General features: G+C 53.7%; 9 protein-coding genes across 9 annotated transcripts; 7 read left to right on the top strand and 2 right to left on the bottom strand.

The window, feature by feature from the left end:
• Nucleotides 1-165: 165 nt before the first annotated feature.
• Nucleotides 166-1,092, top strand: SPSK_01876 (uncharacterized protein; the record flags this gene model as incomplete). The annotated part of the gene is made up of 3 exons (XM_016728775.1): nucleotides 166-231; nucleotides 352-404; nucleotides 555-1,092. 3 exons carry the CDS (start codon nucleotides 166-168, stop codon nucleotides 1,090-1,092), a joined length of 657 nt encoding a protein of 218 aa, XP_016590022.1.
• A 3,235-nt stretch (nucleotides 1,093-4,327) lies between these two features.
• SPSK_01492 (uncharacterized protein) lies at nucleotides 4,328-6,697 on the top strand (the record flags this gene model as incomplete). The annotated part of the gene is made up of 4 exons (XM_016728403.1): nucleotides 4,328-4,778; nucleotides 4,994-6,183; nucleotides 6,254-6,577; nucleotides 6,638-6,697. 4 exons carry the CDS (start codon nucleotides 4,328-4,330, stop codon nucleotides 6,695-6,697), a joined length of 2,025 nt encoding a protein of 674 aa, XP_016590021.1.
• A 1,847-nt stretch (nucleotides 6,698-8,544) lies between these two features.
• On the top strand, nucleotides 8,545-10,396 carry SPSK_01586 (chaperonin GroEL; the record flags this gene model as incomplete). Its single annotated transcript, XM_016728495.1, has 2 exons — nucleotides 8,545-8,791; nucleotides 8,874-10,396. 2 exons carry the CDS (start codon nucleotides 8,545-8,547, stop codon nucleotides 10,394-10,396), a joined length of 1,770 nt encoding a protein of 589 aa, XP_016590020.1.
• Nucleotides 10,397-11,477: 1,081 nt separating this feature from the next.
• Nucleotides 11,478-12,032, top strand: SPSK_10425 (uncharacterized protein; the record flags this gene model as incomplete). The annotated part of the gene is made up of 1 exon (XM_016736843.1): nucleotides 11,478-12,032. One exon carries the CDS (start codon nucleotides 11,478-11,480, stop codon nucleotides 12,030-12,032), a length of 555 nt encoding a protein of 184 aa, XP_016590019.1.
• Nucleotides 12,033-12,311: 279 nt separating this feature from the next.
• Nucleotides 12,312-13,186, top strand: SPSK_01891 (cofilin; the record flags this gene model as incomplete). Its single annotated transcript, XM_016728790.1, has 5 exons — nucleotides 12,312-12,314; nucleotides 12,417-12,427; nucleotides 12,617-12,800; nucleotides 12,868-12,938; nucleotides 13,000-13,186. The coding sequence occupies 5 exons, from the start codon at nucleotides 12,312-12,314 to the stop codon at nucleotides 13,184-13,186; spliced, it is 456 nt and encodes a 151-aa protein (XP_016590018.1).
• Nucleotides 13,187-13,726: 540 nt separating this feature from the next.
• Nucleotides 13,727-14,481, bottom strand: SPSK_01936 (uncharacterized protein; the record flags this gene model as incomplete). Its single annotated transcript, XM_016728834.1, has 2 exons — nucleotides 13,727-14,299; nucleotides 14,371-14,481. The coding sequence occupies 2 exons, from the start codon at nucleotides 14,479-14,481 to the stop codon at nucleotides 13,727-13,729; spliced, it is 684 nt and encodes a 227-aa protein (XP_016590017.1).
• A 478-nt stretch (nucleotides 14,482-14,959) lies between these two features.
• SPSK_01493 (ribosomal rRNA methyltransferase Nop2) lies at nucleotides 14,960-17,325 on the top strand (the record flags this gene model as incomplete). The annotated part of the gene is made up of 2 exons (XM_016728404.1): nucleotides 14,960-16,569; nucleotides 16,650-17,325. 2 exons carry the CDS (start codon nucleotides 14,960-14,962, stop codon nucleotides 17,323-17,325), a joined length of 2,286 nt encoding a protein of 761 aa, XP_016590016.1.
• A 982-nt stretch (nucleotides 17,326-18,307) lies between these two features.
• Nucleotides 18,308-21,394, bottom strand: SPSK_01421 (cytokinesis regulator (Byr4); the record flags this gene model as incomplete). The annotated part of the gene is made up of 1 exon (XM_016728335.1): nucleotides 18,308-21,394. One exon carries the CDS (start codon nucleotides 21,392-21,394, stop codon nucleotides 18,308-18,310), a length of 3,087 nt encoding a protein of 1,028 aa, XP_016590015.1.
• A 653-nt stretch (nucleotides 21,395-22,047) lies between these two features.
• Nucleotides 22,048-22,407, top strand: SPSK_10428 (uncharacterized protein; the record flags this gene model as incomplete). Its single annotated transcript, XM_016736846.1, has 1 exon — nucleotides 22,048-22,407. The coding sequence occupies one exon, from the start codon at nucleotides 22,048-22,050 to the stop codon at nucleotides 22,405-22,407; it is 360 nt and encodes a 119-aa protein (XP_016590014.1).
• Between the last annotated feature and the right edge of the window lie 172 nt (nucleotides 22,408-22,579).

Raw genomic sequence — 22,579 nt, 5'->3', positions numbered from 1 at the left:
TCTTTTTCTCTTTTCTTCAGCTCAATTTTGCCCATACTTTCGACCATTTGGCCTCTGACGAGCGCGTCTTTGACCATTTGCAGTCGCGTCGTCTACGCAACCAACACCCGCCAAAACAGTCATCAGCAGATTTTGAGATCACGGCTTTCAACATCCGCCATAACCATGTCGACCAACGAACAGATTTCTTTCCTCCCGGCTTGCATCAAGCATACCTCCAACGGCGGAAAGGTGAGTCTCCGCCCACCCCTACTTGTCACGTTTCAACGCGACTTTGCATTATTGTTTACGTATTCGTGGCATCACTTGGACTGACACTTTCGCGTCTCCTTCTCGCTCTTCTGCCTTCAGATTGACTTTGCTGCCGTTGCCACCGATCTCAATATCCCCACCAAGAATGCTGCGTAATTAACATCTCTCCTTGCCTGCTTTTACCTCTTTCTCGACTCGTGTCTCATCACGTCCTATCTGCCTGCTCTCACTTTTCATGAATCCTGTTACTAACCGCCTTTGACTCACTCTGTTTTCAATCCTCGCCATTCGCTTTTTACTAGTGCCAAGAGATATGAACGACTCAAGAAACGTGCCCAGGCCACTGACTTTGGCACCTGCAATGCCACCATCGAAGCCAAAGCCGAAGGGAACGAGAGCGACAATAAATCCCTCGCCGCTACTAGCAATACCGCTACCAAGCCGAAGCGTCGTGCTCCGGTTAAGCCGCGTGCCAATCGCAAAGACAAAGCAGATGGTGTTGCCTATCCAAGCAACGCCGATGACACAACTATCTCGAACGACGTTTACAGCTCACCACTCTCGGTCAAGCGCAAGCGTGAATCTGCCAACGACGCCCTGAGCAACCCGTCGGATGCTGACTACGAGTCTGCCTGCGAAGACTCTGCTACGGAGTACTACGGAAGCCAATTTGTTGCCGTCAATGACATGCCGAACCGCGACCCTGTTGCCAAGCGTGCCAAAGCCCAGAAGACCACTGCCGCGATCAAGCTCGAATCCGAGGCTGATGTCAAGGATATTGCAGAGGCAGCTCTGGCAGAAGTGAAGAGCGAAGGCCACGAAATTGACCAGGGGATCTGAAGAGCGACTGCTTCGATCTTATTTTTCTGTCGACTTCTCGTCTCACTCCCACCTAACTTTCGATTTCACGACCTGACGATTTACGATTTACGAATATACGACTGTGATCTTTCTGACAACTTTTCGCCTGCTCCGCGGCTGCACTTTGACTTATGTCCGAACCGATCTCGTCTTCTTTGAGACTTTTTGTTCCCGTCATCATCGTTCGCCCTCTATCCGATGTCCCTTGCAAGCCGTCTGTACTGTTGCGTGCCCATCACGTTGATTCTCTTTCGAGCATTTGCGTTCCTCCGGGTTTCCAAACCCTCTCCGCGTCCCGCCCACGCCGTCCTTCTCGTCTTCAGCGCACCGTTCGACTCGAAGAGCCATGCTCTGCTATCCTTTGAGATGGCACCAATTCCCTTGATAATTTCGGTAACCAGGGTCGACAAGTGTGAAAAGCGGGGCAATTCTATGTCCAGTTGGATTGACGTGGGCACGTGCTTTATATTTGTGTGGCTGTCGCGTGTTTGCGCATTAAATTAGAGGGCTATGAAGAAGAAGACGGAGGAGTATTGTCTACGGCACTTTATAGTGCTTTCCTGAAGTTGTAGGAGTCTTGCGATAATTTGATGCAAATGAAACGTGAGCATGGCGACTAAAATGCGAGTCTGCCGTTGGGACAATTTTGAGTGAGTTGTGAATTGCGGGGTGTAACCTCTCTGCTTTTAAGAAACGGTGCGTAATGGTAGTGTGCATTGGCAATTGACCGCACCGATGTGGACTAAATACACTGCTCGGGGCGCCGTATTCGGATTCCTTTGTGAAACGTACGGTTTCTCACCGACTGGTCATGCTGGACAAATCTGTGCAAAAACCGTGCCACTCGTCGATATGCAAATTATAAAGGAGAAAAAGTTGATCAAACTGTTCGCCACTGTTGAGGTAGCAATCGGGATTGACTGGTTGTGCGTGCAAAGCCAGTCGTGGTTTTGAGAGGCAGATGCGACGGAGCCGACCCTTGTGACGAGCAAATCTACTATTGACACCGCAGCAGTAGCCAAAGCGCCTTTTGAAATGTCTTTTTTCGCCATTTTCAAGGTTAGACAAGGAAACATTCCAAAGAGGGAATAAAAGAAAGAGAAGACCACACAGAGATCTGCCCGTTTCGGAGGCTTTGTTTGCAAGTGCAAATGAGACTATGAGAGGTGCACTTTTCTCATAGAATATGTGCACGTTCGGCGGATCAGGTGTACATAGTCCGCTGTCTGCCACAAAAGGGCCGCTCCTTCGTGCACAGGCGGACTTTGCTTACTTAGCATTTTACTGAGCACTCGAAGCAGGCAAGAGTGTTTTGTCACTGAGCAGGTTGCTTTTGGTGCTGCGCAGGGACACAGGCTGCAAATATAGGGCCGAATGGGGGTGTCTATCGACGCGATAAGGGATCGGAAAATAAACACACCCACAACCGCACAAAATTGGAAGAGCAGCCATCGACGATTTTTTTCACCGCTCCCAGCCACCGGTTTGGCGAGTCGACCAATTGATCCCCTCTCACAGTCGAGTACGTCAGGCGAATGAACCTTGGTATTGTTTCTTGACCGCTTCTTCCCGATCCACACCCACTACCAGTTGGACGTCTTCCTGGCGTCTATTGCGCGTGTTTATTTTGAGGCTCTGCTGGTAGCCCGTGCTCCACTCGCTTGCGTCGGCAGTTGGAGTGACATTTTCCTGATCGACAGATCCTCCCAACGGCCAAGACCCAGGCCAAGGGGCTCCACTCAATCTGACGCACCCCGGATTTTCCACCAAACGTACTGAGAATCTGCAGCAGTCCGAAGGCCCTATTCCCTGTCTCGGAACTTTTGTAAGTGCCGAGGATCATTGCTTAGCTTCCGCTCTAACAATAGAAGCTGTGGAAGCTGCAGAGAAGAATGTAGAAGGTGTACATAGAAGGGCGCGAAGGCTTGGCAGGTACCAGGAACAACCACCACTACCACCACCACCACCACCAACCACCCTAGACCGCCTCATCTACTCTGTTCTCATCTGTTCCCACCGCCAGGCGGTTCAGATTCTTCTTTTACAGCCGTACTGGATAGGGTTTACGGACTCTCAGTCGAAAACAATAAGTTGTGCGGCCGGTCGCCTTTCCACAGTCCGGCCCTGAAACAAACCATTGTCGCTCTGATGAAAATCTTGCTTGACTGGACACGAAGCGGGTCTGTTTTTTTCCTTCCCAGCCCCCCAGGCGTTGCACAATCCTTGGCCACAGCTCTCATGACCATCCTAGGACTTTTTGTAGCTTCTCCAGGTCGAGCTCTTTGATTTCCTCGGCTCTGACTGGCCCGTCACTCTGTCCTCACCTTCGTTTCCCAGTCAAACTCGCTTAATCGCCCACTTTTTGACCACCTCTCCTACCCTTCTCCCTCGTCTCTCTCCCTCTTCCTCCTCTTGGGTGTTCGTCTCATCCTCTCCCCCCCACCCTCGACCTGTTGTCCTCCAGGACACTCTCCACTCCAATAGCTCCTTGCTCCCGAAGCTCATTGTGGTTCAAAAATTCTGCCGACCTTTTTGAGCTCCCAGAGTTTTTCGACCTCTCCTTACCTTCCTAAACGGCTTATTCTGTGGCTCAAATAGAATTCATTTTTCTTTCTTCAATCTCCTTTTCCTTCCTCTTCCCTTCCTTTTCTCTCTCTTGTTTTCTTCACCTTCGTTACTTCAACCTCGACAGCTTTACTTTCCCCAGCATTTATTCTTCTTCGACACTCACTTCTTCTTCGACTACATCTCGACATTACCCTTACTTTTCCTTCGTGTCACTACCTCTTCTACTTTCGCGTGATCTTTCTATTTTGCCCGCCGTCACTACTGCCTTTCTTTTATTGTTGCGTCACGTCCAGTATCTTTCGTCTTTTCCAATCATCTTTACTCAACGGTGCGTAACGTACATCGTCTTTCACATTGCCATCATCTTTACGTTACGATCATCGCTGACCAACAGATTGTTTCCATTTTACTTCCATTCTTATATTCGACACTCAAGTGCATCGATTCGCAGGAAGGACTTCGACACTCCGCATATACGACTAGTCCGTCTATACGCTCCGGCACAGACGAGCGACACCCAGAGTTTGTCCAACGACCACCTTGCCACTTTACACTCACCACCTTCAATCCTATGAAACACATCTTGTGCATAAGAAATACTAACCATGACTCAAAGACCTGCTAGGAAATTTGCAGTCAACAAACCATGGCGAATAACAAGCGAGTGGCAGCTAAGCGAGCCACTGGTGACAAGGCCACAAACATGACCAAGGCTTCTTCGGGCCAAGGAATGGGAAAAGGAAAGGTTTCGGCTGCCCCTATGACCACCGCCAAGGCTACTTCCCTCAAACGCAAGAGATCCGCCCCCATCATGAATGGCGGTGAAGACGATTGCGAAACCGATGACGAGGCGAACCAAGAAAGCCAAGACAACCAGGACAACCAAGACTTTTCAGGCCCCCGAGACCTGGAATGGGAAGAATATATCGAAGCCGCTGCCATCCGGGCTGCCAATCGTACAGGAATTGTCCTTGGCGAGGAGTTTTATGGCTTTGAGGACGACTACGACGACGAAGACATGTCTCACATTCCACCCAACTCCGAGCAGCGCCGCCGTAATGGGCGCCTGACCGGCCGTGACCTGATCATCTGGAACCGTAAGAGGTTTTGGAACAAACAAATACTATTTTTGGACGTCTTTTCGTTTTCTCGTCTTTATTCGCCTACGTTTTGGACTCATCGTCTACTTCCCCCCTCGCCATTCGGCTGCCCATTTTCTTGCTTCTTACTTTTCTCGTCTCCTATTTCTTGGACCGAAAGATACAATATTGGATCATCTATTTAGACGTCAAGTACTAACTCAAGTGACCAGGCGCCTATATGGATGCCAAGCTGCTTCTAACAATCCAGTACGAGTGCGCCCGTCATAACATTGACATTCCGTGGGATGCAGTTGCCCACCGTCTTCACCCCGGATCTTCTGGGAGTGCCATCCTCCAGCACCTTGCCCGTCTTCGCAACACCGTTTTTTTGAATGGGCACCTCGTGCCGCCTGACCTCCCCAAGTCCAATGGTGCTCGCGATCCTTCGCACTACACCATGCGCGGTTTTTACCGCATGCCTCAAAACGTGCGCTGGAGCGAGGGGGAGCCCCTATTTGCAGCCAAGCGAGCCATCACTTTCAAGGAAAAATTTGAGCATAGCGCTCACAAATACCGCGATGTGTTCTGTCTGCCGTTCGATCCAGACTCCGCTCTCGAGGATGGCATTCTCGTCGATGCCAACAACCAGGTTCTCAGACAGAACAACAGAAAGATCCCCAAGTCCAAGGTGAAGGTTGGCAGCGCGCCTCACAAGAAACGCATGGCAAAGGACACTTCTTCGACGACAGATTTCGCTCCGCCCAGCAAGCCCACTACCAAGAAGAAGACGCTCGCCAAGAAAGCTGCCACCTCGTCTAGCCCGGCCAACCTCCCCAGCGAGAACGAACTCACCCCTGTCAGAACCACTCACCGCCGCTCTTCACGGGTGAAGCGTGTCAAGACGTACCACGAAGCTGACTATGAGGAGGACGACAACGAGCATAGCGACATTCTTGAAGCCTGCGAAGCCGAAGCCAGCGTGCCAGTCTCTGCCCACAATTCTCCGGCTACCCCTGGGAGCGAGACCTCGTTCAATCCTGGCCAAGCCAGTGACGAGGATGCAGCTGACCAAGAGAAGGAGTACGCCGCCGAAACCAGCTCTCCTCAAAACGAGTTGCCCAACACGTACGACGTGCTGGGCATCTACGGCGACAATGACGCCCAGGATGGCCAGGACGGCCAGGACACTGTCGACGCAATCAGCAACGGCGACGGTAGCTCCAGCGACGACGAAGAGGAACCAAACTCTTTAATTAAGCTGCTTTCGGACCAAGTCGACTTCCAAGACCAGGCAACGGCTGCCCTCGACCTGGTCGCGGAGCAGAGAATGGCCCAGGAGCACCAAGTTGCCAACTTGCTGCAACTCAATCCGCAGTTTTTCGGCCACTATGGATCGCAAGTCCCCAACCTCGCAATGAGCGTGAGTCACTCGTCTATCGCATCCACATTCTTCCTTGCTTTGCTATTCATTGATTAACATTTTACAATAGCAGCTGTACCCTCCCACGCTTCCGCAGTTCGCCCCATTCAACAACGACGGTACTATTTCCTCGACGTCCTCGCCTCCATTGTTCCCCGGCCATGTGGCTGTCGACAATGCGGGAATGAACAGCATGCACGCACCTCCAATGGTCAGTGCCATGCTCCAACACAACACCCTTCTATCTTCGTTCGGCGCGGAGCAACATACCCCCATGGCGTCTATGGCGGGCGGCTTTACGCCACTGGGTATGCGCGAAGGAAACGACGGCGCCGCTTATTTCAACAAAGTCGTCGACACAGGTGCACAGTACAACAACCAGTTCCTGAACCACGTAAGTGATTTTGTTCCTTTCTCACTGCACAAAACAATCGACTAATACACCACGACACAGCGCTACCACGATACATACGATTACCCAAACACTGGCGTTGCCAACCCACACGGAAGGTGACCTCACGGCCGCCTATATTATGGTGTGTCGGCGCTCGAGCAACATTGTTTTCGTCCTGCATTGCATGTCGTCTGTTCTTCACCTGCTTTAGTATTTCTATCCATTTTGTTTTTAACAGCTGCCCTTTTACATTGTTTTTATTTAACGTTCCGGTCATCACTTACTTTTAACTTACACTGTTTTACGCTTCGAATTTGTTTCGCATCGCCCCTATTTCTGATGGCACGGATTGTTTTCACATTTTACAGTACGCAAAACTTGTTCACGGCCGCCTTCATCGTTTACATCCACAACTGCGCATAGACAGCAATCGGTGTCCGAACTTCTACACCAGCGACATAGTCGAAATTACAGCGGCGCACAAGAACAAAAAGGACAAGAATGGCTATACAGGGTGGTATACATTTTAAGATCCATGTAATAATACTAGGAGAGAGGAGAGAAGACGTCAAGGAGAAGAACCTTTGAAAGAGGAATGGGGATCCAGCACGACGCGCCGTGCTCTTGATAGACTTGACCTGCATTTGATTTATTTGAGGTTTTATCTGACACGTAAGATTACGTTCCTGAGTCAGATCGCAGAGCTGATGGATAGGGTATAGACATATGGTACTAGCAATTTACAAACGTTACAAAAATACCTGACCGAACCGATAAAACAATCAAACGAAAACGTAGTAAACAGACGGAAATAAACTCCAAAAAGTGATTTTGTCGCGATACATTCCGAAATCATGTTACAGCGTCTTATAGTGCTGTCGCGTACAATTTAGCGCTCTCCGAGGAATTTAAAAATTATAGGGCATTACAGTGCACTAGGCCCATAATTTAGTGGCTGCTGGCAAAGCATCCGCTTGCCATGATCATGTCTCGCCGATAGAGCAACAAAGGCCAGGACATGTATCTCCGAGCGAGACATTATTCGTCGTCAATTACCCCTAGAGGCATTTGTCAAAATCTCCAAGCTATTCAGAATCATACCCGGAGATCGTATACGGCATGTTGTTGAGACTGAATTTGCTTTGTCTACATTGTCTATTTAACTGGGGGCTGCACGCGAGACACCCTTTATAGAGCCGACACCGCCTAGGTCTTTATGGTCCGCGTTGTGAACGAGCGAGCACCATCAACGCTGCCAACGAGTGGCCTCTACCCGTTGGACGCATCGACGCGGTCTGGACAGGGGCCACCACAATGGCAGCCTTCTTCTGCCTCACTGCCTAAGCCTCGTGTTTCGACTACCAATGCGGGAAAGTGGCGGCCGAGCTTCTGGGGATCGCAACCCGAACGGCTACGTGCGGAGAAAAAAAGCACAGGGGGGAAGGATGAGCAACAGAGAGCCCCAGAGCCAACGACGGCATCGGCTATTTGGCTTGCAAGTCGCACAGGAAACAGCCGAAAAGAGTGCTTCAGTGAGAGAGAAAGACCAGAGACGGCCAAAAGTGGACCCCGTAGAACTGCATAGAAGACTGCGCTGAGTGCGAGCGTAGGTGCTGGCAGACCCTGTGGGTTGGGCGGCTGGTGCACTAAACCAAAACAAGCTTGGGCCAATCCGCGCCTGCCCAATGACGGCACAGTGTGCTCGACTTTTTGGATTTTTTTTTTCTGTGTCTCGGCGGTCTCGCCTTCCCTGCGGAGACACGACGAGAGCTTCTCTAGAATTTTTTCGCCAGCACGACGGCCACATCTTCTCTCTTGCTCTCTTTCCTTCTCCCCTTCTTTCCCCATCTTTCTCCCAAGACCACGTCCTTCGTCATCGAGACAATTCGACATTGTTTTGTCGTTTTCTCCTGCTCTCCTGCTTTTTTCACATTTCTCTCCTTTCCTCCCTCCCCTCCACACACATCATGCAGCGTGCCATGACCTCGCGGGCAAGAGCCTCGGCGCTCTCGGGCCTGCGCACCTCGACCACCACCGGCCTCAACCTGACACAGCGCCGTTTCGCCCACAAGGACCTCAAGTTCGGCGTTGAGGGCCGTGCCGCACTGCTGGCCGGTGCCGAGACCCTGGCCAAGGCCGTCGCCACGACTCTGGGTCCCAAGGGCCGCAACGTCCTCATCGAGTCCAGCTTCGGCTCGCCCAAGATCACCAAGGGTAGGTCCTGCTCCAGATTGCATAGCAGAGCTCTGTAGCGTCTTCCGAATTCGTTCTAACATGCTCCCCTCCTCCTCTCCAGACGGCGTCACAGTTGCCCGTGCCATCACCCTCAAGGACAAGTTCGAGAACCTGGGCGCCAAGCTGCTCATGGACGTCGCCTCCAAGACCAACGAGGTTGCCGGTGACGGCACCACCACCGCCACCGTCCTCGCCCGCTCCATCTTCTCCGAGACCGTCAAGAACGTCGCCGCCGGCTGCAACCCCATGGACCTGCGCCGCGGTATCCAGGCCGGTGTCAACGCCGTCGTCGAGTTCCTCCAGAAGCACAAGCGCGACATCACCACCTCCGCCGAGGTCGCCCAGGTCGCCACCATCAGCGCCAACGGCGACACCCACATCGGCGCCCTGCTCGCCAGCGCCATGGAGAAGGTCGGCAAGGAGGGTGTCATCACCGTCAAGGAGGGCAAGACCGTCAACGACGAGCTCGAGGTCACCGAGGGCATGCGCTTCGACCGCGGCTTCGTCTCCCCCTACTTCATCACCGATGCCAAGTCGCAGAAGGTCGAGTTCGAGAAGCCTCTGATCCTGCTGTCCGAGAAGAAGATCTCCGCCGTCCAGGACATCATCCCCGCCCTCGAGATCTCCACCCAGCAGCGCCGCCCCCTCGTCATCATTGCCGAAGACATTGAGGGCGAGGCTCTGGCCGTCTGCATCCTGAACAAGCTGCGTGGCCAGCTGCAAGTTGCCGCCGTCAAGGCCCCCGGCTTTGGTGACAACCGCAAGTCCATCCTGGGCGACATTGCCATCCTCAGCGACGGCACCGTCTTCACCGACGAGCTCGACGTCAAGCTCGAGAAGGCGACCCCCGACATGCTCGGCTCCGTCGGTTCCATCACCATCACCAAGGAAGACACCATCATGCTCAACGGCGAGGGCTCCAAGGACATGATTTCGCAGCGCTGCGAGCAGATCCGCGGCGTCATGAACGACCCCACCACCACCGAGTACGAGAAGGAGAAGCTGCAGGAGCGTCTGGCCAAGCTGTCGGGCGGTGTCGCCGTCATCCGCGTCGGTGGCTCGTCTGAGGTCGAGGTCGGCGAGAAGAAGGACCGCTTTGTGGATGCCCTCAACGCCACCCGCGCCGCCGTCGAGGAGGGCATCCTGCCCGGTGGTGGTACCGCCTTGATCAAGGCCGCCAGCCAGGCCCTGGGCGAGCTGAAGCCCGACAACTTCGACCAGCAGCTGGGTATCTCGATTGTCAAGAACGCCATCACCCGTCCCGCCCGCACCATTGTGGAGAACGCCGGTCTTGAGGGCTCCGTCATCGTCGGCAAGCTGCTTGACGAGTTCGGCACCGACTTCAACAAGGGCTTCGACAGCTCCAAGGGCGAGTACGTCGACATGATCCAGGCCGGTATTCTCGACCCCTTCAAGGTCGTCCGCACCGGTCTCATTGACGCCAGCGGTGTCGCCTCGCTGCTTGGTACCACCGAGGTCGCCATTGTCGACGCCCCTGAGGAAAAGGGCCCTGCTGGCATGCCTGGCGGCATGGGCGGCATGGGCGGTATGGGTGGCATGGGTGGCATGGGCGGCATGATGTAAGGGGATGCCCGATGCCCGAAAGCCGACGCTGCATCTGCCCACCATCAAACGCCAAAACAAAAAAAAAATAGCTCCAAGCGAAGTCCTAAAAAAAGACGAATGAATACGACATTAACCGCCGTGGATGCTGCTGATGCTGTTGCCTGAAGTCGTCTACGGGGAGGCCGTATACTACTGTGTGACAAAAAAGGAGGAGTCATTCTTGGAGTTTGATTTCCCATTCTGGTTCTCTTTTCAGGGCCTAATATGTGTATGACCTTATTATGTTCTGTGTGTTTTTTTTCTGTCTTCTGGGTTACTGGGTCTGCCTTTTGTACAAAAAACACTCTCCTCTCTACTATCTGCCAACTCACATCTGCTCTCTATTTATACCTTGCAGCACCACTCCCTCTCTCACAATGTCCTTGTCATCACTACAAAAAAGCTTGCCATATAGAACTAGAATAAAACATAACAAAAACTAAAGTGAAGATCTTGTGTATGGGGTTCATCAAGGTCGATCGACGACTGCCATCACATGTACTAGAGCCATAATCATGTACTCGGCGCCCAACCAATACATTTGCCTGAAAAAATATGCTCGTAAAGGTTCCTTATCGAATTGGCATATGCCTGCGTTGTTGCCTTTCTACGGAGTATACACCGTTAGGTTCTCAGATCGTCAAGGTCTGATGCTAGACCGTACAGTGCGAGATACAGTACATTGCAACAGCTCCATCCATAGCCGCCACGTGCCGCGAAACTGCCAAATTAGACAGAACGTGCTACAACGAATTGTATCCAAGTGAAATGTGTCTGCCTTATGAAACAAGCTGTCAATGAAATGATATCATTCTGGGGCTTAGATAGATTTAATGGATATTTCCTAAATGGCAATCAAGATGGTATGTCTTTTCATTGCTGCCTTGGCCGTTGTTCTGAGGAATCAAAATGACGAGATGTAAGCAAAAACGGTTGCAACGCTGCAATTGTTTGTGCCTGGTTCAAAATTTTAATGCCAGCCAAACGTACAGTGCAAAAGTGGCATTCGTCCATGAGCGCACGGAGCAAGACGTCCGTACATCGGGTTGAGCTCTAAGCTATGAAAGCACCGTCCCAGGCACCACCCCTCGCTCCTGCCTATCGCCTGGGCAACCCCGCCACAGAAGAACCACACGCACAAGCGCCACACACAGGCACCACGGACAAGGCATTAGCCAAAACCGCTCTCTTGCTTGCTTGCGGTTGCCTCTTGGCGTGCCTTGCTTTTCTTCTTGTCGACAGCAGCAAAAAGGCCACCCAAATAAGAGCACCCCACTATTCACAGCAGCACCGCCTTGCCCAGCGCACTTTCCCCCTCCTCCGCTTTAACTCGCCGCTTTTCCTCTTCTTTCCTCTCCTTCAGTTCCCGTCTCTTTTATTCTTCTTTTCAGTACCTTTTCCCCAACCTGCATCTTTCTTGTTCAACTCGCATTTCCAATTTGTCGTACCTCGAGTCGATTTTTCTTGGTATGTCCTGCGACGCTGGGTCGTTCCTCACCCCACCAGCGCAGCGCCCGCCAGCGCCCCTTTTCTCTGCCCCTTTTCTCTCCTCGGTATCGTCATCGTCGGTTTCCTTGTCCTTGAAGCTATCGACAGCCGTTCGTTCCCGCGATAGCCTGGCCAGTTGAAGCTTTGAAGCGAGTCCGGCGAAGATAGGACAATTTGGGTCCCTGATTCTTGTCCCGTCCTATCTCGTTGCGAGACAGTAGAGGGTTATGGGGTGAGGGGCGCCGACGGAGGAGCTGTTCATCTGAAGCTGGATCCCGCCAACTCGACCTGGAGGCATCTCGTCGCTTTATCTGCGACTTTTCGTCAAGCTAGCTTGCTTATACTAACAAATCGCCTTTGATGATAGACAATCGTTGCTCTTTCCCATTCCTCAACCTCACACACAATGGTACGTTTTCCACCTTGGTCGTGTGCCCGCCGATCCCATATAGCGGTACTTCGGGTTGTCTTTGTGGTCAAGCTTCATCTGCTAACTCTCCTGCCTTTACAGTCTCAATCCGGGTAAGCTTTGACACCAAGTACGGACGTATTGATGCGGTCGGATGGGCGGCGCGTCACCGCGCAAGTCCACCGGTGCATCGGCCGCAATCCTGGCCGCCTGCGTACGCCGCCCACTCGCGATCGCATCAATGCCAGCCCTCCTATGTGACCGCGCGAGCGGACGACCGCTGACGCATTTCCCTTCTCCAGTGCTTCCGCCTCCCAGGAGTGCGTTACTGCCTACAACGAGCTCAAGCTCAGCAAGAAGTACAAGTACATCATCTACAAGCTGAATGACAAACACACCGAAATTGTCATTGAGAACGCCTCGACCGAGGGTGACTGGGAGGTTTTCCGCAACCAGCTTGTCAGCGCCACCACCAAGACCAGAACCGTGCGTTCGACCACATGCGCCCCCTCTCATGTTTACCCAATGTCTATTGACACATTTCTTCGTATAGGGTGAGGGCAAGGGCCCTAGATACGCTGTCTACGACTTTGAGTACGACCTTTCCTCTGGCGAAGGTACCCGGTATGTCATTACTCTCTGATGATCATCGTGCGTCTTTTGACAGCAACTGACCCCGGTGCAGGAACAAGCTGACGTTCATTGCTTGGTCGCCCGATGATGCGCCGATCATGGCCAAGATGGTCTATGCCTCGTCCAAGGAGGCTCTGCGCCGCGCCCTGACTGGTATTGCCGTTGAGATCCAGGCAAACGACGCCGACGACATTGAGTACGAGACCGTGCTGAAGACCGTCAGCAAAGGCCAGGCTTAAGCGCGTATGCAGACACAAAACCCCTGCTGTACACAATCTTAAAACGTCGAATCCTAAACCTAAGCAATGAAGCCGTGAAACAATAACCTCACAAACAAAAAAAATCTACTACCACCCGCATCCGCTTCACATCCGCCACAACACTATACTACATATTGGAGGCACCCAAAATACACTTGATTATTTGCGGCCTATCACAAGGGCCGGATGGCCAGGCATGGGGGAAGACCATGAGATGAGAGCAGGGGCTGGTAAGGCTGTTGGTTGAGCCCGGGAGAGCAGTAGACGACGATATCAATGGATAGGGGCGAGCCGTGTGATGGCAAGCCTCTTTTTTGCTCGTTTTTCGTTTTTATAGCAGCAAAGGAGGAGAAAAGAGACACGAAATGAGACAAGACATTGGGTCTGATTCCTCATGGGCACAACCTACTTCGGTGTGATTATATACATCTGTCCACACGTCCTGTGACTCGTAACTCGTTGATGGCCTTTCCACTCTCTGCCTTCATTATGTACCACCCCCCAAAATCGACACCTTCATCATATCATCCGCTCCTCCCACGACCGCAAAAACAAACTAAACAGTTCGTCTGCCTGTGTCTTGCTCCCTGTCCGCTTCACCAAGAACCCGCGCAGGTCGTTCCAGAAAGCCTCGCTCTCGGCTGCAATGGCCGTCGGTGTTTCCTGTCCGTCCGTTGGTGCCGTCGCCGCCTTGGCTTGTGCAGCTGCCACGGATGCCGCCGCCTCAGCCGCCGCTGCTACTGTCTCGGCACCGCCGGCCACCATCACGCCCAGCTTGATTTCCGTTTCGGATTCATCTGCGACCAGGTCCTTGAGCACCTTGCTGTCTGATACCGGCTTCTTGTTGTACAGCAGACGCAGCTTGTCCACAGGGACGTGCGATGTTTCGGAGAGCGCAGTCCGCACGTCCAGAAGCGACGTCGTCGCCAGCGCAAAAGCGTACGCGGGCCTCGCCAGTACGACGTCGAGCGGCTGCGTGCGGTGGAGCGACTTGATGGAGACGGTGATGGCGGGGGCCTGGCCCGGTGCGCTGGTGCTGCTGGAGGCGGACGCGGGCTTCTTCATCGGCTTCGGCATACGGGGAAGTGTGTACTAGATGTGCAAATGAGGTATTAGCGTTTGACAATACGAGGCGATTCATAGAACAGGTGCAATCGCCGTACCGGTGGCCGTGACGGATAGCTTTTGGGATCCTCAATGTAGTCGGCCTGGAGCTTGACGGGACGACCGTCGAGCGCTCCCAGGAAGGACTTTGCAAACTGGACTTCGGTCATTGTGGCGCTTGTTGTAAAGAATGTGCAAAGGGCGAATCGCTGGTGCTTATTCCTTGTGGATGGAGAAACTCAAAGTGGTGATGTATGCAGAGTACAGCTTACAACCAGTTGTTCACTGACTGCTACCTGCTCAACAGCGCTACCGTCATGCTGCTATGACTACCCCACATCCTGATTATCCCCTGAGCGCCCCTATTGTTAGCCAAATGCAATTAGGCGGGTGGGCGGTGTGGTGGCTGGTACCGTTTTTTTGCCAGTGGATCCTCCCTTATCCATTCTTATCGGTCGCAGTCGAGGAAAAAAAGTTTCGCCCATTTTTCTGCAGCAACAGCAAAACGACCCGCCAATTGCAGGTGCAAATAGGAAGTCCGCCGTACCGTCCTCTTTTCACATCCTCACCTTCCTCCGCCTTTCCAACCCTTTATTTCCCTCCAATACTCTCACCCACCTCTGCCACGTTCTTTCCACCTCGTATACAATGGGTGTTGGTCGCCGCATCGGCAAAAAGCAAGGCTTGCCCGAGCCGCTCTCCGAAGAGCACTTTGCCCGTCTCAAGCGGAAAGCTGGTCTACCCGTCGATTCGCCCGCCGCCAGCGCCGACAGCCCTTCCTCGAAGCGCCGCCGGGGCAACAGCACAAAACCAGAGAAATCTGCCGCTGCCTTTGTGAAGAAACCTGCAAAGAAGAATGCCGTTGCAGCAACGAATGGCGTGCAGAAGAACGGCACATTAGCGGCCGCAGCGAAGAAGACGGACAAGACGGCACCCGTGCCGAAGAAGAAACAACTCCTGGACCCGGACTCGAGCGATGACGATGACGACATAAGCATTGGCTCCGACGAGGGTGCTGGCGGCGCTCTGCTTGGCGAGGACTCGGACGACGAGGCTGTCATGCTTGGCGACGACTTTTTAGGCTCAGACGACGACGAGGAGGAGGACGATGTGATGGACTCGGACATTGAGGAAGACACCGGCAAGGGCGGCTTTGTATTCTCAGATGATGAGGACGAGTCGGACGCCGAGGAGAAGCTGACGGCCGCCAACATCGAAGGCCTGTCGCGGAAACTCGAAAAGAAACAGGCGCGCGACGACGCCGCCGCTGAGGCCGAGCTCAAGGAGAGCGCCCTACAGACCAATATTGTCGGCACCAACATGTTTGACGAGAGCGAGGACGACGGCGAGGGCGGTGAGGACGGCCTGCCGGGCGCCGGTAGCGGCAAAGCCAAGACGAACTTGGCGCCCGACCTGCAGCTGCTACGTACCCGCATCAGCGAGACTATCCAGGTTTTGGAGGACATGGGCCGTCTGGCCGCCAAAGACCGCTCGCGCACCGAGTACGTCGCCCAGCTGATCAAAGACATTTGCGCGTATTACGGCTACTCCGAGTACCTCGCCGACAAGCTGTTTCACCTGTTCCCGCCGCGCGAGGCCTTCGCCTTCTTCGAGGCCAACGAGACACCCCGTCCCGTTGTGCTGCGCACCAACACACTCAAGACACACCGTCGTGAGCTGGCCCAGTCGCTCATCAACCGCGGCGTCACCCTCGAGCCTGTCGGCAAGTGGAGCAAGGTCGGTCTGCAGGTGTTCGAGTCCAACGTGCCCCTTGGTGCTACGCCTGAGTACCTGGCCGGCCACTACATTTTGCAGGCCGCATCGTCTTTCCTGCCCGTCATGGCCCTGGCGCCCCAGGAGCATGAGCGTGTCCTCGATATGGCCGCTGCCCCTGGTGGAAAGACCACGCACTTGGCTGCGCTGATGAAGAACACGGGCGTTGTCTTTGCCAACGATCCGTCCAAGGCCCGTTCCAAGGGTCTGATTGGTAACGTTCACCGTCTGGGCGCCCGCAACGTCATTGTCTGCAACTACGACGCCCGCGACTTCCCCCGCGTCATGGGCGGCTTCGACCGTGTCCTGCTCGACGCCCCCTGCTCCGGCACGGGCGTCATCGCCAAAGATGCCAGCGTCAAGACCAACAAAACGGAGAAGGACTTTATGCAGCTGGCTCACATCCAAAAGCAGCTGCTTCTCTCGGCCATTGACTCGGTCAACCACGCCAGCAAGACCGGTGGCTACCTCGTGTATTCTACTTGGTATGTCCTTTCGTGCTCCATTATTTTTATCCAATTGCAAATATGCATATGGTCCGTGTACATCTTGCTAACTGGTCTAGTTCCGTCGCTGTTGAGGAGAACGAGGCCGTTGTCGCCTACGCCCTCAAGCGCCGCCCCAACGTCCGCCTCGTCGAGACTGGCCTTCCCTTTGGCAAAGAAGGCTTCACCAGCTTCATGGGCAAGTCCTTTGACCCTTCCATCAAACAGACCCGCCGCTTCTACCCCCACCACCAAAACGTCGACGGTTTCTTCGTCGCCAAATTCAAAAAGTTTGCCCCCACTCCGGCCAACGCTATCCGCGCCGAGGGCGGCTCGACCAAAGCCGCCGCCGCTTTCGGTGCCTCCGACGCCGAGACGAACGTTGACGATGGCGACGCCACCCGTGCCAGCGACAAGATGCTTATCAGCGAGGACAGTGCCGAGGACAAAGACGAGGATGACGGTTTCGGCGGTTTCGACGAAGACGAGGACAGCAAGTACATGGATCGCGCGCGGAAGAACGCGATGCGTCGCCGTGGTCTGGATCCGCACATGCTGGACCGCAAGCCCGCGAAGACAGAGGGCAAGACGGCCAAGACGGCCAAGACGGAGATGGAGGAGGCTAAGGAGAGCACCACATCGGACTCTGATGTTGCTCCTACTACTACTGAGAAGAAGGACAAGGCCACGACGGCAACACAAAAGACGCCAAAGACGCAAAAAGGCAAGCCGGCACAAGTGAAAAAGAGCAAATAGGCACTGCGGTATAGGTTGGTCATCCATTCGAGGAAGTAAATAGCGTTCCATAACGAAAGGGTTGGGGTAAAAGTTGGACTTTGATTTGACCATGTTTATCTTTTGTATACATTACGGATCATTAGAGTTTGGTGTTTTGTTCTGCTACTTCCTATTACTAATATTGATTTACATGACACACTACGGGCTTCCTTTTCGTGTTGTTTCTTTGTCGAACTGGCATCATATGTCATTCGCGTCACATCAACATCGCCCACCATCATCACCGCAACGATATGAATGTTAACTGCTTCTTTTCAGGTGCTTGTTGGAGCATCTCTATCTCCCCGTTTCTCTGCGACTCATCCCCCCCCCCCCCGGCCGTCTATGGTATGTACAAGCAATCCATACATAAAATGCCCCGAAAGCCACACTTCGGCTGTCAATATTAAAAAAACCATAAAATAACAAAAGACACTCAAGATAACGAGGCTGGTGGAATGAAAAGAAACAGAAGACTCATAACCAAAAATCATAAACCCATCATGTCATAAAGTGAAAAAAGTTAGATAATAAAACAAAAGCCAAATAACACGCCTGAATATGCTTTTTGAGTCCCGTCAAGGCAGAGGATACCGTCCGCTTTCCCCGGATAAAAATAGCGCCGTTAATTTGGTAGGGATTTCAGCTTGGGGGAGCATCGCCATGCTGCACATGTGGCCAAGTGGATAACAACCGATCCTGACGCTCGACATGTGAAATACCAGGTCGTACACCCTTATGCGTACATTATTGGTACAAGTGTTGAAGGGGGTGTGGGCAGGATGCAGGGTAGGGGGCAAAGGAATAGTTCATGTGTCGTATGTTATGAGTGGTGGGTGGGTGTGTGGTGATGCTAATGAATGGGGTATTAAATGCGTCGTTCCCAAACGCTCGGCTAGTATGAAATGTGTGGGCGGATGTATTGACGACAAGGTGGGAGGAGAAGTCTGGTTCGGCGGTCTTACATCGGATGAGTAACCATCTCCTGCAGGAGCCAACGCCAAGAACTTTGCTTGCGGTCTTCGAAGACCATCCATCTCTCGCACTTCTTTCTCCACCGCTGCTCTTCCTCGCGTTGCCGGCGGATAAACTCCGGGCCCACGTCGAATTCCTCGCCGACCAGCCAATCGTCCTTAACGTCGCTGACCCGGCCAGTGCCTGCCTCGGTGGTGTCGGCCACATCGTCCAAGTCCGGAATGTCTTTGAAGACGTCCTCATCGCTGTCTATGCCGTTAAACCCATCCAGAGAATCGTCACCTTCTTTCTGGGTATTGCTCTGGGGCCCAAGCTTCAGCCAGCACATGTTTTGGGGGTCAAACACCATGCCACCAACCACTTGGACACCCTTTGTGGCGCCAATAGGAGTGATGAGCGCGGGCCGAGGCGTCGCGTTCTCCTTTTCGCGAAGCAGGTACGGAGGTATCGACGCAGTTGAAGGCGACGATGCGGGAGGGTCAAACTCAGAAAGAGCATTCTCATTGCCTTCCCAGCGCATGGTCACAGGGTTGTAGAACATGCCGTTGACAGTTTTGGACTCCTTGGCGCCGTTCAAGTTGGAGATAAGGTGCGGCTTCAACTGCGGGACCCGGCGCGGCGTCTTCTTCGACCGGATGGTATCACGGGGAAGGTGTGGCATGATGGGTGCATTGTAGTTGTTGCGGGTGGACAGCTGAGCAACGCGCTGCGTGGTCAGGGGCGCAAGAGGGCCAGATCCCGACGGCATGCGCTGCGCGATGGAAGTCTCCCGCGCAATCCGACTCGCAGCTGTGTCGCGGGCGAAATGGGGCAAGTTGTCGTTCCGGGTTGTTGGCGAGTACACCGTCAAGGGGGAAGGTGTTGTGGTGCGGTCTGGGAGAATGTTTTGGTACATCTTGTTGCGCAGCTGGAGCTTGGGATTAGCGGATGCCGGTTGCCGCAGGAAGCGGGATTCTGCCGTTGAGGACGTAGGTAGGTCGTCAAACGCGTCAAGCTCATGACCGTCACCAAATTGCCTCTGACGGCGAGGCTTGTTGAGTTGCTGCCAAGAGCCATCTTGTGTCAGCTTATCCGCGTAGCGATTTCTCTTTGAGGGACTCGGCGACCGCATCGTAGAGCGTGACACGGTACGGGAACTTGGCCGCAGATCCACGGCAGTATCAGAATCATGGCGGCGGAAAGTTCGCGAGCTTTTCGACGTGACGTGGTGTGACTGAGATTGTGACGCTCCAGCCGGAAGAAACGGCATCGGGTTTCTCCTGGCTTGAGCAGCAGAGCTCTCTACGGCCGGGCGCATGCGATCGGTAGGCGTCTTGGGGCGCATGGCAGACTGAGGACGGCCACCGAAGTCGGTCCGCGACGGAGGACGTTCATAACCACCGCGTGCTGTAACGGGCCTTGGCGCAGGGGAAGGGTTTTGCCTCATGACCGGCAGTGACCTCTTCAGGCGAAGGAGCTGGGCATTGGTAGTTGTGGGCTCGTTTCGCAAAGAAGTCGTTGACGTCTTCTGACCAAGCTCGCGTCGGCGGGGTGTGGACGGAGGTGGCATAGACTGAACGGAGGAAGGCGTGGAAGGGGTGGGAATACTAGACACAGACGACTGTGCCGAATGGCCGAGGCGGGACTGCGATCTCCGGGCAAGGCTGATAATGGGGCCGCCACTCTCAGAGACAGGCTCGAGAGAGGAAGCAGTATGCGTGCGTTCGTGGGTCATTGGCCGCGGCAACCGCGATGCCCCGGATGTAGGCTTATTGGTGAAGGTAATGGACACAGCAGCCTTGGGACGTGAAGGGCTCGCTGGCCGCGTCTCCTTGAGCCGGACATGACGGTGCAGGGTCATGCGGTTGGTATCGAAAACTTCGCCGTCCCCAAGATCAAGGCCAGTCAAGAAGTCCTCTTTGTCCGCTTCGCGGGGCTTTGCTTGGTAGATACCCAGAGCAGAAGCCGCAGAAGCCGCAGAAGCAGCTGGTGGCTGAGACGAGATCTGTGATGGCTGCTGTGGTTGAAGCTCCTCAGCCGCCTTGGAAGTCCGCTGGGGCGAACGGCTTGACCGCCTCTTTTGCAGTCTCTCTCCAAAGTTGACAGGGCCTGTTGGTAGTACAAGACCATCAAATGTGTCATCTTCACCCTCGCTCTCAGCAGTGATCGAACTCGACACACTGGGACTGAGAGCAGAAACAGAAGAGCTGCGGTTGGAGCGCCCATCGCGCCGGGTTCCGCCGAAGCGTGTCCCCAGGCTTCCCTCGCCCCACTCGAAATCGTCGAGCGCGTTCGATGGCGTTTTGGGGATGTCCTTCCGTTTTGACAACGTCAACTTTCCATTAAAGGGCAGCTCCAGGTCTTGTTCAAAGTCGTCATCGAGGCCAGCGCTCTTCTGTGGTGTCGGAGGTGTAATCATGGATATTGGCTTGGGCGCCTGACGCGTCTTCGGGACTTTGATAGTGGCGATACCGTCACCAAAAAAGTCGTCCTCGTCATCCGAATCCCGAAACTGGTCCAAGTTTATAGACGCGGCACCGGACGTCTTTGGCGCAGGTGCTACGGACTCCGGACGAATAAGAGCTGGTGAAGGCTTGGCCGACTTGACGGGGCTTGCTTGGGTGGAGCTGCCGCTAACTTGACGCAACACGTCGGGAAACTGTGACCCGTCTTGAGGCTTGATATGCAGGGGTTGCGGGTCATCTGGTAATTCCAGATCATCACCCCAGTCCTCCTGGAAGATCTTTTTTATTTTCCGGCCTCCGAGCCGCTTGATTGTGCCACCCATGAGGGCCGATGGCGGCACATTCGTGGGGAGAGGAATGCCAGCATTGGTGGCAAGTGCAATGGCGTCTAATGTTGACTTCTCGTCGTCGCCCGGGAGCAGAACCTGCTGCTCCTCGTCGGCGTGAATGGATTCAAAGTCGGAACGGAACGATGAATGTGACTCGCGGCGACTGTTAGGCGCCAATGGAGCAGTGTTTGTAGAGCTGCGAAAGGTGATGTCGTCGCCATCAATCATAAAGTCATCATCATCCCAGTTCTCCACCACATGCTCAACGGGCTGCCTCGGCTTGAGGCGCAATGGTTCCATTTTGTTGTGTTTGATCGGTCAAAATTTTGTGTTTCGTCTAATTACAACGCTTCGCTCTGTCGTCCAATAGCTACGAAAGCTTTTGACCGGGACGACGTCGCGTGCGAGGGGCGAGGGCAGGTGAGATGTAGATGGGAGACTGGAGATTCGTTGGTTGGCGGGATAAGAGACGCAATCAGTGGAAGAGTTTCATAGTTGTCAGTGGCCATGTGCTGGTGGGTAAAAAAAAAAGACTGAGCGTTGCCAGTCGATATGCGAAGATGGCCAGAGACGCGTCTCAATAAGTAATGTCGTGTGTGCGAAAAAATAAAGTCACTCGTTCGAATAATTTGAATTCGTGTGTGTCGTCCGTGACTTCAATTCCTTTTCCCGGGCCCTGATCTTAACAGAAATGAAGTGTTTTCCCGCAGGCGGAGTAACGGGTCCGCACAAACGACACGGAAAGGATCTTAAGAGGACGTCTTAACGGCGGCGTTTTTCCCCAGGTCGCAAGACCCAACAGTTGGAATAATAGAAGAGTCGAGGGGAATTGAAATAGCTCGTGCAATCGTGGTCTACCTTCTAGGCTGATATCGAATTAAAAGTTGTGAAGCGGCTCGACGGCGAGAGAGAAAGCGAATGAAATGGAACCGTGATATTTCTGTTCTTAGGACATGGCGAGGCACTGCAGATATTGGTTGCAAAACGTTGCGGGTGCGCGGTGTAGTATTGTAGCTAGAGCTGCTATTGTTTCCGCACTTGCTATTATTGTCGTCGAGGATGTTGCTGTTCCAGTTGCTGTTGTTGTCGTCTCGTCCTTTACGTCTGCTGGATCTTCGCCTGGTCGTCGGTCCGTGTCGAAAAGAGGCCGCGCAATACTGTCGCGACACGGGACGAAAACAGACGAGCCCGGCGATGAGGGCTTTCCGAGAGCGACTGGACAAAGGAAAGCAAAGAAAGGAAAAGAAAACAAAACGACGAGGAGTGCGGGAGCGCAAAAAGAGAGTCGAGAACTGTGTCAAGGTAAAATGTAAAGAGGGCTTGTTGGCTTGAAGATCTTGGAATGCAGCGAAAATCAGGCGGGAATGGAAGAAAGTGCGATGGAGCGACAGAGTTGGAAAGAGGTGGTTGGGGAAGGCACAGCCAACCACTCAGAGTGATTTTGCAGGGGTGACGCAGGTGCGAACGAGCAAAAAATGCGAAAAA

This window comes from Sporothrix schenckii (genome assembly GCF_000961545.1).
Source record: "Sporothrix schenckii 1099-18 chromosome Unknown Cont42, whole genome shotgun sequence".
Taxonomy (NCBI): Eukaryota; Fungi; Ascomycota; class Sordariomycetes; order Ophiostomatales; family Ophiostomataceae; genus Sporothrix; species Sporothrix schenckii.
Note: the sequence above shows the minus strand (reverse complement) of the source record. Positions and strands in the feature narration are given on the sequence as shown.